Source organism: Onychomys torridus, chromosome 5 (genome assembly GCF_903995425.1).
Source record: "Onychomys torridus chromosome 5, mOncTor1.1, whole genome shotgun sequence".
In the NCBI taxonomy this organism is placed as follows: domain Eukaryota; kingdom Metazoa; phylum Chordata; class Mammalia; order Rodentia; family Cricetidae; genus Onychomys; species Onychomys torridus.
In genome coordinates, this window is record NC_050447.1 from 37586555 (window position 1) to 37600825 (window position 14271).

At 40.4% G+C, this 14271-nt stretch overlaps 1 protein-coding gene across 3 annotated transcripts in view; it reads left to right on the top strand.

The window, feature by feature from the left end:
- Ap1g1 (adaptor related protein complex 1 subunit gamma 1) overlaps positions 1 to 14271 on the top strand; it is a 93146-nt gene that overhangs the window by 22330 nt on the left and 56545 nt on the right. For all 3 annotated transcript variants that reach the window (XM_036187150.1, XM_036187148.1, XM_036187147.1), the window contains exon 2: positions 10525 to 10728. In XM_036187150.1, the coding sequence (XP_036043043.1) occupies positions 10528 to 10728 (201 nt within the window). In that variant the 5' untranslated portion in view covers positions 10525 to 10527. The remainder of the gene's footprint in view (positions 1 to 10524; positions 10729 to 14271) is intronic.

Here is a 14271-nt window from a genome sequence, read left to right on the forward strand (position 1 = left end):
CTCTGTGTAGTTTTGGTGCCTGTCCTAGAACTCACTTTGTAGCCCAGGCTGGCCTCGAGCTCGCAGAGATCTGCCTGGTTCTGTCTCCCAAGTGCTGGGATTAAAGGCTTGCACCACCACCTGGCCTTTTTATTTTTTAGATGCATTGTTTAGGTGTGTTTTAAGTGTTTTAACATTAAGAGTTGTTAAGCCTTTTTTTGTTTTTTAAAGTATGAATTTATTGTTTTATCATCCACTGGAGGAGAGAGAGAAGGGAAGAGATGACCTACTTAAAGTCTTGGGATCATGACCACTAATAACTAGTCAGGGAAACAAATTCCTTCCTCTCCCCCAGTGTTCCTGTGTCTGCCTATGGCTGCTGTGCATCATGCCTGTCACCACCAGTACTGCAGTAGTGCATAGGAGCTGGAGTGGAGGAACAAGGAAAGGACTAGAGCAGAAAGCCCAGAAGGATTTCCCCTTTTGACAGAGCTCCTCCTCCTCTCTCCAGTGAGCACTTCTGCTTTGTTTTCGTCAGTCCAGACTAGACAGAGCTGGAGGGAAAGTGAAAACCTGTCTGTTAGGTTCCTGGAAACTTGAAGTCGTGCATCTGCAGTCTGCTGCTGTCACTACATAGGAGAGTCCTTAGGACACTGTGGAATGGCTTTTGTTGAGTAGCTGTAGGCATGTAGAGCAGTGGGTCTCAGCCTTCCTAATGCTGGGACACTTCAATCCAGTTCCTCAGCTGTGCTGAACCTCCACCATCAAGTTATTTCCTTGCTACTCCATAACTGTAATTTTGCTACTGTTTGAATCATCATGTAAATATCTGATATGCAGGATATCTGATATATGACCCCCGTGAAAGGGTCATTGGATGACCCCCAAAGGGGTTGCGACCCACAGGCTGAGAGCTGCTGGTTTAGAGGAACAGAGTAGCATGTGCTCATCCATCTTCCCTGGATCCAGAATGTTTAGTTTTGATTTTAAAATGCACTTTTGATAATTTTGACCAATTCTGTGTGTGTGGGGGGGTGGAGGGGCACGTCAGGTTCAGGGACAGGACATGTGTATCATGGTATGCAAGTGGAGTTGAGAGTCATTCTCTTCTACCATATGGGTCCCAGGGGTTGCATTTAGGTTAGCAGGTGTGGGGCAAGCAAGTGCTTTTGCCAGGTGAGCCATTTCACTGGCCTGGGGCCAACTTTTGCCCATCTGAGTTAAGTTTTGTTTTAAGTCTGTTCCTGTTAAGATACTATGATATATCAAAATAGCAATGTAGTGAGTTGTAATAACTCAGGGAAAAATGCTTTTTTTTGTAAGCTGTAGACAGCTTAGTATTGGGCAAACAGCAGAATCACAGGTGAGTCAAACAGGTAACTAATTCTGTGTTCTTGTACATGGTGTATATATCTGCTAGGACCCTAAATTTGCTCCATAAAAACCTACTATTTTGTTCTGGCTTCTTCTAGCTCTCTGTCTAGGTCTTGTAATGCTAGTAACTCTTTCCTACTTCTCCCACATTTTTCTTTCCATGTACCAGCCGAGCTCTTCTTTCTTCACTGTAGTTGGAGAGCTTCTCTCCAGGTGCCACCAAGCCCTGTTAGTCCGACAACCCACTTGCAAAATAAACACACAGACATTTATATTATTTAAACTGCTTGGCCATTAGCTCATGCCTACCATTGTCTAGCTCTTACTCTTATATTTAGCCCATTTCTGTTAGTCTATACTTTGCCACATGGCTTGTGGCTTACCAGTGTCTTTACATGTTGCTTCTCCTGGCAGTGGCTGGCAGTGTCTCTTCCAGCCTTCCTTTTCCCAGCCTCCTCCTCTTCCTTGTCCTGCGTACCCTATCCTTCCTGCCTGGCTACTGGCCAATCAGCACTTTATTTATACAGAGTGATATCCACAGCACTTCCCCTTCACCTTTCTATGGGTCCTGCATGTCCAGTCGATCAAGCAGTTCAGGCAAGAACAGTTTCTTGCCCAAATGGCTATTTTTACCAAGGTGAAGATAAACTCCATATGAAGTGTCTTTAATGCCCATCCTCCTCTCTGAAGTAAATTGGTGCTGCCAGGAGCAGACATGTCTCACTGTCCAGAAAGTCTAAATTTTAAAAATATTTTAAATGCCATATTCTGTAGACCTTTGAAGTGTTTGAAGATTACCTGTCTATCTGAAATATCTCTGTGTATACCTAGAAGACTTAACTAACATGGCTATGAGTATGATTATCACAGATGACCAGTTATTAATCTATTTTTAATTATCCACTACAATTTTAAATGAGCTGTACAAACATAATGCCTTAAACAAGAGTAGAAATATACACACAGTATAACAAAATTAACTTTAAGTTTGTATCAATAGACTAAAATCTATACCAATGTAAAACATTTTAAATGAGTTGTTGCTCTTTAGAAGTAAGTTCATTAATCTACCCTTTCATCCTATCATATCTATATCATATCCCCTTTTTATCTTTAGAAAGAGATTGCATTTATAATCAACCTGTTTTAAATAAAATATTGGTTTTTCTCTGTCCCACACCAGAGGTCTCTTCTGACTAACTCAGTCGGTAGAGCATGAGACTCTTAATCTCAGGGTCGTGGGTTTGTGCCCCATGTTGGGCGCCAATTGTAGATGTAACTGGCTTGTTAAATAAGAAACAGAACCAATTGCAGAGTTAAAAACCACGAGGTCAGAGCAAGAGTGGAAAAACCTTACCCTTGACTGCTTCTGCTGTTCTTCCTCTCCGCAAAAGAGCTACCTCTGTGTGTCCTATCTTTTTTATAGATTTTCTGTTCTGTTTTCTCATTGGTTGTAAACCCAGCCACATGACCTCCTCATCACTGCCTGTTTGTACAGACCTCCAGGTCTTCTGTGGTTTGTATCCAGATTAAAGGCGTGTGTCTGCCATGCTGGCTGTGTCCTTGAACACACAGAGATCTACCTAGCTCTGCCTCCCAAGTGCTGGGATTAAAGGCGTGCACCACTACCACCCAGCTTCTGTTCCGGCTTGCTCTGACCTCAAGGCAACTTTATTAACATACAAATAAAACCACATTTCAATACAAAAAGTATCACTATACTTCACTGACTTTTATTTGCAGTCTTCTAGATGGGGTCCACCACAACTATTGTCCGAGACCCACCCCAGGAAGAAACCAAGCAGGGCTACCTCTTCAGAGGGCCAATGATGGTAACAGGACATAGAGAATCCTCTTAAATCCTGCCTGGATGCTATCTGGGAGGGTAAGGACTAACTTTAGCCCAGATAGTAATCCCTTCGGGTGAAAAGTGCTGGAGTCAGATCTCTAGATTTTTGTGTAGAAATGAGTTATAGCCCCCAATTTTAGCCCATCTCCTAAACGTTTTTAGGGTTACTTCTTTAGAGGAGGAAATGTTACAGTCAAGAACGGACTGCCTCTAGGTGAAGGCATGCCATCGTTTTGTCCCTTAACATTTAACACACTGGGCAGGTCAGTCACCAAGCTCTTGGTAGGTTTGGCTGAGGATCTACCTTAAGCTATGCTTAAGAAGTAGTAGGAGAAATAAGTATTCTCACAATGATATAAAATGTTTCCTCCCCAGAATTCCCAGAATCCCCCCCCCCCCCCCCCCGATGTTAGCCTGAGCTGAAGTGTGGGTCTCTGAGGCCTTTTTATTCTTTCTCTAACACTTCCTTCCTGGGTATGTTGCTGCTTATCTGCCATGTGGTTGATCTCCATGCTGGCCTTACTCAAACAGAATGGTTTTCTCACTCCTCCCTCCCTCCCCCCTTCCCCTCCTGCCCCCCCCTTGGGAGTTTTTCTTTCAAACTCTAATAATAAATTGTCGTGGAGCTTTAAAAACACACACACACACACACACACACACACACACACACACACACACACACTGGTGGCATGGACTTTTTTTTTCTGTGATTTTTGTGACTGGTTGCTTAGGCTTTATGCCAGATAACCTGTTTTTCTATTATGTAGCTTAAATTTTTGACTCCTCCTCCATCCCCGAGTTAGAGTAAGTATACGTTCTGGGACTAGATTTAAGCCTTTTTTAACAGTCCTTTTTTTTTTTTTTTTTCTTTGTAGAATCATTGGGATGTTTTTCCAGCCTTGTTTTCTAGCAGAGCTTCCCAGTTACTTTTGGTGGTGCTGTTGTGAACCGGGCACCATGCATGCCAGGCAAGCTGTCTGCCACTCAGCTATACCCCTATTCCTTCCAGGAGCATTTGGTCTTGACCTTTTGAGACTATCTAGCTTTGAACCTGTAATGACCTTCCCACTTTAGCCTCCTGAGTGATGGGATTACAGGCTGAGCCACCATGCTTTGCCAGATAAATTTCTCCTCCATGAAGTAGTCAAGTCTACTTTTGAAAGTAGGCTGGGCTTTGGGCAGTTACCGCTTTGGTCATTAGCAGCTGTGTTCTCTTGATGCTTTCTAGTGCAAATCCTGTTATATATTACATATGCAGCATACCAGTTTGCTTACGAATGTTTTATTCTAAAGTCTGTGGCATTTATAGTTTACAATAAGGAAATGGCCTTTAAGTAGTTCCTTAACTATTAAGCATCTTATCAATGAGACATTTAAGTGTGTAAATGCCTTGTTTATTGAAATTTGACAATTTCTTTCCTATTCTTCCCTTTCTCCTTTGTCCTTCCCTATTTTGTTTCCTCTTCTCCCCCTTCTTTCCTTCCTGTCTTTCTTCCAACCCTCCTTCTGTTCTTCTTTCCTTGGTATGGTCTCAGGTATCCTAGGCTGGCTTTTAACTTCGGACTCTTTTTCCTTCGCTTCCCGAGTGCTTAGATTACAGGTGTGCACTACCATGCATGACTATGCAGTGCTGGGAATTGAACCCAGGCCTTCCTGCATGTCAAGCAAGCACTCTTGCCAATTCTACTATGTCTTTACAGAAGCTTTGTGATTTCCTAAGAGCTTTTGATTATGAAAATGTATGTCATGTACACAAAACCAGAGCACTGAACATTTATTTATTCAGCAATGATCACATTTTGCCCATCTTCTTGATTTCTCTTCCCTGGTTTGGTTTGTTTGGTTGGCTTGTGTTGTTGTTTCTTTTTCTGGAGTGCTTTAAAACAGTTCCTAGTGGTTGTGTCATTTCCTGTGTAAGTGTAATGTTCATTTTGAAGTACTAAGAGAGCTCAAACACTGGAGATCTAAGACTGGTTCAGGCGCTGCCTCTGTCACCTGTTAACCTTTGTGATCTTAAGCAAATTGCAGAGTGTTTGAAAATCAGTTTCTCTATAGGCAAAAGAGGGAGCATGAGTTCTACTTTACTTACAAAGTGCTCTAAGGAGGGCTGGGGATGTAGTTCACTTAGTAGAAGGCTTGCCTACCATGCACAGACCTCTGGGTTTTCTTCCCAGCACCATATAAACTAGGCATAGTGGCACGTACCTTTAATCTGAGCACTTGACTTGGGAGGCAGAAACACGAGTATCAGAGGTTTAAGTAGCAATTTCATCCAACCTGAATGATACAAAACTCTGTTTCAAAACCAAAGAAAGAACAGGACAAATGAGATAATGAATATAAAAATATTTTTGTAAACTTCAAATGCTAGACCCCTGACTATGTCTCATAAAATGTAACAGGAATACACAGGCAGTGTGGGGGTTCTCTGGGACCACCAGGGCCAGCAGAGTGTCAATCTGAGTGAGACAAGAAGAAAATCTGATTCAGCACTACTCAATAGCGAGTGGTGGTTTAAATTTCTATAGTCTGACACCAGGCAGCTTAGTTAAGCATATATAAACACAGAACAATTTTGGAAGAAAGTTTCCTGGTAATAATTAACTCAATCTGCATGTACAACAAAGCTTACATTGAAACTCTTTTCCAAGTACATATGACTTCTTCTACAAAGATGAGCTGTTGACTGAGAAACAGTGCTTAAGAGATGGTCTAGGGAGAATGTCTGAGATAAACATAAGAGTCTGGGGGAACCAGGTGTGGCCTGGCCCTACAGATAGTGGCAGGGGGCACCAGTCTATCCACATCCATTCCCAACCTTCTGAGCAGAAAACAGGTTATACATCTCTCCCTTTGAAGACGTGTCTAACATTCCTGGTTCCCCTAGTGCTTCTCTGAGCACGAGAACCTCTAAATATATGTAGCTTGAGGTGCAAAGGCTCCAGAGGGCCAATATGGCCCTCTCCTAAGAGGGTAACGGTACTTAGATAGCTTTCCCCAATTTCCAGTGTATTGTCCCACGTGAAGATTAACGAACGCTACAGGGAGCTGATGAGTGATTTCGCTTGAAATCACTGGTTTAGGAATTCAGCAGCTGGTAATAGTGAACTGAAGAAGACAGATATCTTCATCTAAAGATTGCAGTATCTTTATTTAATTTTTATCCCCCTCCCTGCCAGGTTCTACTATATAGCTGCTGGCTACCTGGAACTCACTATATAGACTGGGCTGGCCTTGAACTCACAGAGCTCCCCTACTTTTGGAGGCAGGAGCACCATGCCAAGCCCCAATTTTGTAATTTTTACTTTCTTAACATTTTTGAGGTTATATATATATATATATATATATATTAAATTGTACCTATTTAAATGTGAAGTATGTGTACAAGCTTGTGAATGTCCATCACCCCAGATTTCCTATGCTTAGTCAGTCTCCATCCCTACCCTCAAGACAACCATTCCTTCCTCCTTCATTATTTTTGATTAGTTCTAATTTTCCAGTAGAGCCCTATAAATGAGGGGGGAGTGTGTACTCTCTTGTACTTTGCTCCGCAGAATGTTTTTTAAAGAACTGTTTAGTTTAAGAAATTTCATGTTATGTCACAACCATTATACATTCATCTTTTTATGGACATTTGGGTTGTTTCTAATTTTTTAAAATTATAAATTATAAATGAAGTGTTTATGAACATTTGTGCGCAAGTCTTAGTGGGTAAATACCTGTCTTGAATAATGCTGAAAAATTTTTTTTTTGTTTTTTCAAGACAGGGTTTCTCTGTAGCTTTGGTTCCTGTCCTGGAACTTGGTCTGTAGCCCAGGCTGGCCTTGAACTCACAGAGATCCGCCTGCCTCTGCCTCCCGAGTGCTGGGATTAAAGGCGTGCGCCACCACCGTGGCTGAATAGATTTTTTTTAATTCCCTCATTCCCAACAAACTCATTGTGTAGCCAGTGTTGATCTTGAACTGCTGATTTTGCCTCTACTTCCCAAATGCTGGAATTAAAGGAGTGAGCCACTGCCTCAGGCTGGATAGATTTTCTGAATGTGTTGTCTATAGTTAGCTTTCTGTGAAACTATCAATTGTTTTCCAAAGTAGTTGGACAACTTTTCTTCCTGTGAGCAGTCTTTACCAGTTATTCGGAACTTTAACCCTGGTGTTTGACGTGCACCTTTAATTTAGCCATTCTGTTGTTTGTAGTTTCTCACTGTTTTTCCCTCTCATATATTGCATCCCGACTGCAGTTTCCCAGTTTCCCCTCTCTCCTCTCCTACCATTCCTGTCCCCCCCCTCCCCTCCCCAATCCACTTCTCCATTGCCCTTCAGAAAAGGGCAGGCCCGCCAGGGATACTAACCGAACATGGCATATCAGTTGCAATGGCAACTCTCTTCATAAGAAAGCTGGATGAAGGGGCTGGAGAGATGGCTCACTGGTTAAGAGCCCTGGCTGCTCATCCAGAGGATCTGAGCTCAATTCCCATTCCCTACATGTTAGCTCACAGCCATCTGTAACTGCAGTTACAGGGGATCTGACAGTCATTTCTGGCCTCCAAGAGCACTGCATGAATGTGGTGCACAGACACACACGCAGGCAGATCACCCTACCACATAAAAATCAAAGATTAAAAAATATTAAAAACAAAAAAAGCTGGATGAAGCTACCCAGTGAGGGGAAAAGGGTCCCAAAAGCAGGCAAAAAGTCAGATCCCCTGCTCCCACTGTTAGGGATCCCACAAGAAGACAAAGCTACAAAACCATAACATATGTGGAGGGCCTAGGTCATACTTCATGGCTCCCTGACTGTTCGTTCAGTCTCTGTGGGCCCCTATTGGTCCAGGTTAGTTGAGTCCGTCTTACTGTGATTTAAATAGCATTTCCTTGTTAAGTATCTTTTCATATGCTTACAGCCATTTGTATATTATTTTATTTTGAGACAGGGTCTCATTTAGCTCAAACTAGCCTTGAATTTATGTAGCTGATGATTGTCTTGAATTTCTGATCCTTCTGCTTTTACTTCCCAAGTGCTGGGATTATAGGTATGCACCATTATGCCTACATGGTGCTAGGGCTTTGTGTATATTAAGTACTCTTTATCAACCGAGCTATGTCTTTAGGCTTTGGGTGTCTTTTTCTAGGGAACTGTCCTTAGGAATCTTTTACTCATTTAAAAACAAATTTGCACCGGGTGGTGGTGGCGGCAGCGTACGCCTTTAATCCCAGTACTCGGAAGGCAGAGCCAGGTGGATCTCTGTGAGTTCGAGGCCAGTCTGGTCTACAGAGCAAGACCCAGGACAGGCACCAAAACTACACAGAGAAACCCTGTCTTGAAAAACCAATAAACAAACAAACAAATAAATAGATGGATGGATGGATGAATAAAAAAAAATAAACTTGCCTTGTTATTGAATTATATTATTTATATATTCTGAATAGTCATCATTTATTAGAAATATGTTGCTCTCCCCCCATGAAGCACCTTATTTTTGTTATATTTTTATTTGGGTGTATGTGTAGGCTTATACCATGGTGTTTGAATGGAGGTCAGAGAACAACTTGTGGGAGTTGGCTGGCTCTTTCTACCATGTATGGACATGGAGATTGAACACAGGTTGTCAGGCCTTAACCTACTGAGCTAGCTTATTGGCCCAACATTGATCCCCGCCGGGGTGGTGGTGGTGGTGGTGGTGGTGGTGGTGGTGGTGGTGGTGGTGCGAAATCTATTTGTACTGGCACTTTTTGCTAAAGAACATTTTTCTCCTTTCTCCTGTTGAATGGTTTTGCCACCTTATTGAAAACTAGTTGAGCATTTCTGAATTTTACATTTTGCTCTGTCATTCTCTGAGTCTTAAATTCAGTTCTGCAGTAACTTATTTGTTATAACTTTGTAATAATCCTTAAAATTAAATAGTACAAAATTTCCAACTTTTTTATTTTATTTTCCCTTATGCTTGTTTTGGCTGTTACAGATTACTTTTTTTTTTTTTTTTTGCCTCTAAACAATTTTATCTTAAAAAAAAAAGAACGAGGGTTGGGGATTTAGCTCAGTGGTAGAGCGCTTGCTAGGCCCTGGGTTCCATCCTCAACTCAAAAAAAAGGAAAGAAAAAAAAAAGAAAGAAAAAGAACCATTCCCAGAAAGGGATGGCTACTTATTTTTTAAAACTCTTCCTGACACTTAATAGAGCTGCCTTTGGAGGTTAGCTTATTTTTGTCTTCATCTCACTTGTTTGTTTTTTGTTTTTCAAGACAGGGTTTCTCTCTGTAGCTTTGGTGCCTGTCCTGGATCTTACTCTGTAGACCAGGCTGGCCTCGAACTCACAGAGATCTGCCTGCCTCTGCCTCCCGAGTGCTGGGATTAAAGGTGTGCGCCATTTCCATTGGGTTCATCTCACTTTTTTAAAAATTAAAAAAAAATTTTTTTGAAACTGGGTTTTATGTAGCCAGGCCGACCTCAAACTTGATGATTCTAAATTTCTGATCTTTTGTATCTGCCTCTTGATGTGTTGGATTAGGACAACCCCCTCCAGCACACACTCACAGCACAACCCCTTCCCCTACCAGGTATTATTGGTGCTGGGGATTTAAACTCAGGGCCCCGTTGATAGTACTCTACCAGCTGAGCTGCCTCTCTAATCCCTTTTCTAACTTCTCTAAAATGAGTGTCTTCACAACATACCCAATGTACCAGAATGCTGTTTGGTGGACGGATGATTGCTGTTTAACCGGACAGTTGCTTCCTTCTAATTTCTCATTCTTTGCAATGTTGAGCTGTCACTCTGGTTATGTTCATTAGATACTTTATTGAGCTGTGTTGAATTTAGGAGCAGTTGAACAAAAAACGCCTGTCTTTGCTGAAGTCAGGCATGTTTTTTTCTAATTACCTTAATGATTAAGATTTGTGCTAATATTTCAGTTTTCTTGTGAGATATGTAGATATATTATCTCCCCTCCCCTTTTGGGTCTTGCTTTGTATCTCAAGCTAGTTTGGAACTCATTATGAACCCTAGGCTAGCCTTGAACTCATGGTAATTTTCCTACTTCTGCCTCTCTAATGCTGAGATTACAGGAATGAGCCATCATATCTGGCAGACATTAATGTGTCTGTCTCTTGTTTTGTTAGCCCTTTGTAGTCTTTCTAGAAATTTACTAAGTTGTGGGATTTGCATGTAATGTCTTTGATGCTTATTATCAAACTTTATTGTATCTAAGCTGGATTTAACAAGTCTTGCATTCTTAAAAACCAGCCAGTATTTTATATAGGAAGTTGTATGAATGATTTTGGAAGCAAAAAATATGAACATTTCTATTTTATGTCTTTCCATATCCAGAGGATGCCAGCCCCCATCAGATTACGGGAGCTGATCCGGACCATCCGGACAGCCCGAACCCAAGCTGAGGAACGAGAAATGATCCAGAAAGAATGTGCTGCAATCCGGTCATCATTTAGAGAAGAAGACAATACATACCGGTGTCGGAATGTGGCAAAATTACTATATATGCACATGCTGGGCTACCCTGCTCACTTTGGACAGGTAGGCTGAGGGGAGACCGCATCTAGCAAGGACACTTCTGTTTTGATGGCAGTGACTTAGGGAATCAGTCAAACCTTTCCTGGCAGGGAGGTGCCTGTAGTTTGCAGTCTGATCATTGTGGCACCAAGGGTAGGATGGAGAGAGCAATCATGTACTTGGAAAGGCACCGCATTCCCTCGTTTGCCCTCCCTTGTAATTCTCTATGTGGATCAGAGATTTCTTCTTTTCAGTGGTGGCCCCTGCTTAAATATTTACCAGACTAACCAGAGGACTAATTGTTCTGCCAGAGGACCTGGGCTGTAATGAATATTTAATTACTGTTTGCTAAATGTTTTCTTAGTTACTTTCCTTGTGCGTGATAGATGGGAAAATGTCAATGCAGACGCTTTTAAGTTAGAGATATTAAGTGGATGCCGGGTACTTGCATTTTATTTTGTCCTGATTTCAAGCCTTAGTTGCTACCACGTTTGTTCAGCTTTCTGCCTGCTGATTCTCTTCCTGACACAAATGTCCGCTCTTTGCTTTCTCCAGTCTGTTCTTTGAGGATGATGGTTTCAGTTGCAGGTGCTTTTTTTCTTTTGATGCTTTTATTGTGATAAAAGGGGCTTAGGATTTAGTCATAGAAGATATATGAGTTGTTTAAAAATTTCTTAACATTTTTAGTCTCAAATTCTATTCTACATAAGAGTCAATGCTAACTAGTCTTTTTAAAGGAATGGACTGCAAAATTGAAAGAAAGTGCAACTCTAGGGGAGAAAAAGTACTCGCACGCCTTTCTCAACGATAACGTGATACATCTGTCGGGACAGCAGGCCCTTTCTCTGTTTAGCTCCTGCCTCTTAACAAAGTCCTCAGAAGGAGTTTTGTCAGACTGCTCTCAGTTAGTGCTCTGTTATGTGGAGGGCTGTGAGTGGGGTCAGCTGCCTCTAGATAGACATTTGGGCATAGAAGAGCATTAGTTGTTCTCAGGAAAACTAAGGTATTACTGTAAGAAGAAAGAAAGGAGACTGGGTTAGAAGAAAGGGATCAGCAAAAATAGAAGCGATCTCATGTGGATGTGTTCATTCATTATTTGAGTTCCATGAGAGTAGTCCTAAATAGCATTGTTTTTCACATCTGTTGTTAACAGTTTTCTAAAAAAAAAATATAACTGGTGCCTCCTTTGATACAAATTTTATATTTTATTCTTACAGAATTAATGGAGTCAGAGCCTAAAGATGCTAATATTTCAAGGTGTAGGCTACATTAAATTTGATCCAAATGATTACTGTATACTGCATGGCATGATAGAAAACATGGGTGTCCATATATATAGTCTTGGATGATTTCATTTGAAACATCAGGTCATATTTATAGAAGTATAATATTAGAATTGAGCTTTAGAAAGAAAAGGTGACCTGGTGGAGAAAAGACTCAGAATCCTTCCAGTGGGCGGTGCCCACTGTTACCATCTTGTGAACAGTACGTTTATGTATCCCGAAGAGAGCTCTAAGGGGGAATCGCTTGAATCTAAAGTCAGAGTAGATTTAAGGTTTTGGAGATTTTGTTTTGAAAAGGATATTCCTGTATTCACATGTATACACACACACAGAGTTAAGGTTCATTTCTATAACATGATTAAATAAAATTACATGGGCTGAGGTATAGCTTAGTGGTGGAATTCTTGCCTAGTATATGTAAGGCCTACATTTGATCCATAGTACCACATTAAAAGTAATTACTTTCAAGGTAAAGGTGACTTTTGGGGGGATATTTTGCAACTTATTATTTGATAAAACATTGACTTTTTAGTTGAAAAATGTGAATATTCAAGAAAGCTATGGTAAAATTTTGGTTAAAAAAATAAAGATCTTTCTGTTTGGGGCTAAGAATTATAATTTTAAGTCCATTACTCTGTTTCTTTTATTTGAACAAGTTCCTTCCTTATTTATGTTTTAATTTCCTTTATAATATGCCCATAAAAAGGTTCACATCTTGATTCTCTCACTTCCAGGTATGAGGAGTAGCCATTCTTGTTTAATTGTGTATAACAGCTTCCCTGTAATTGCATTTTATTTGTCAGATGGGCTGTTCATTTTGGTAGTCAGGAGCTATATGTTGGTCATTGAGCTCTTGAAATACAGCTAATTTAACTAAGGTGACTATTAAAATAAAATTTTCTTGAGTATTGATTCAGATATTGGAAAATTTTTAAATGTGTTTTAAGCAATTTGGATACGTGAGTTTATCAATTGTATATTTTATAAAATTGAAATTAGTTAAAGTATTTCTACTGAAAATGTATACAAATTGAAATGTGCTATAAGTGTAAAGTACATACTGTATTTAGAAGCCTCATACACAAAAGTGTAAAATATTGAAAACTTTCTATGATATGTTGAAATGATACTTTAGATAAACTGGTTAAATAAAATATATTATTAAAACTAATTTTACTTGTTTCTTTTTAATTTTTAATGCAGTGTCTAGCATGATGCTGTCAATAGAAACAAAATGTGAAAAGCCAGGCATGGTGGTGCATGCCTATAATCCCAGCACTTGGGAGGCCGAGGCAGGAGGATAGCTGCACTTTTGAGGCTAGCTTGGGCTATATAGCAAATTTGAGGCAAGCCTGGGCTACATAGTAAAACTCTGTCTCAAAAATGCAAAGAAAAAAAAACTTAATGAGACACATAAAAATTGTAAAGTTTTCAGTAGCCACTTAAAGTAAAATCTCATTTAAGTTTTACAGTAAAACCTTGAGGTAGGTAATTGTCTTGAAGATATCCTATGGAAAGGGAGCCAGAAAAAAAAAAATTAAATTCACAGTTTTAAGTGACTTGTTTAAATTTATTCAGCTAGTAAATAAATACTAGACTATACTTCAGCCTTATATAACACAAAAGCCTATTCAGTTTTTGGGCTTAGTTAAATTCTATAAACAGTTATTTCTATTAAGTTTATTTATTTTAATCCTGCCAAATAACAAAGTGACCAAGACAGCAAAAACTTCCAGCATCAATTTAAAAGAATAAAATTAGGAGGAGAAACTCAAAACAGGCCAGTGTAGCTTTTCTTGAGTCTGCCAAAGCAGGAGAGGGGCAGTTAGTTATCTCCGAGGGTCCAGTGCCAGAATCCAAGAACAAGCCTGCAGGGGCCAGGCTGCCCAGGGTGAACTCCACCTTTCCTGTTTTACTGTCGGAGTGATTGGGGACAAGAGTTTGCATTTTCCCCTTTCCTTCCCTCTCTTCCTCTCTCCCCCCTTCTCTCTTGCCTCCCCCACCTTTTCCCTTCTCTTTAAGCTCTTTGACCGTGGTGTGTCAGTGTCCTCATCTGTAAAATGGAGACAATCCTAACCCTGCGTAGGGCTATTATGAAGACTGAGTTAATAAATGTTAGACATTTATGATTTGTACCTAAAACATTACCTATGTTATCATTTCCTGGAGGAGAGCAAACACAGCTTTTGGAAGTACTGAATTCTAAGAGATTGTCTTCCATGGGTCTTTATCATCAGGGTTTATGTCAGAAACAGTACCCATAGCATTTTATACCAAATAGTAA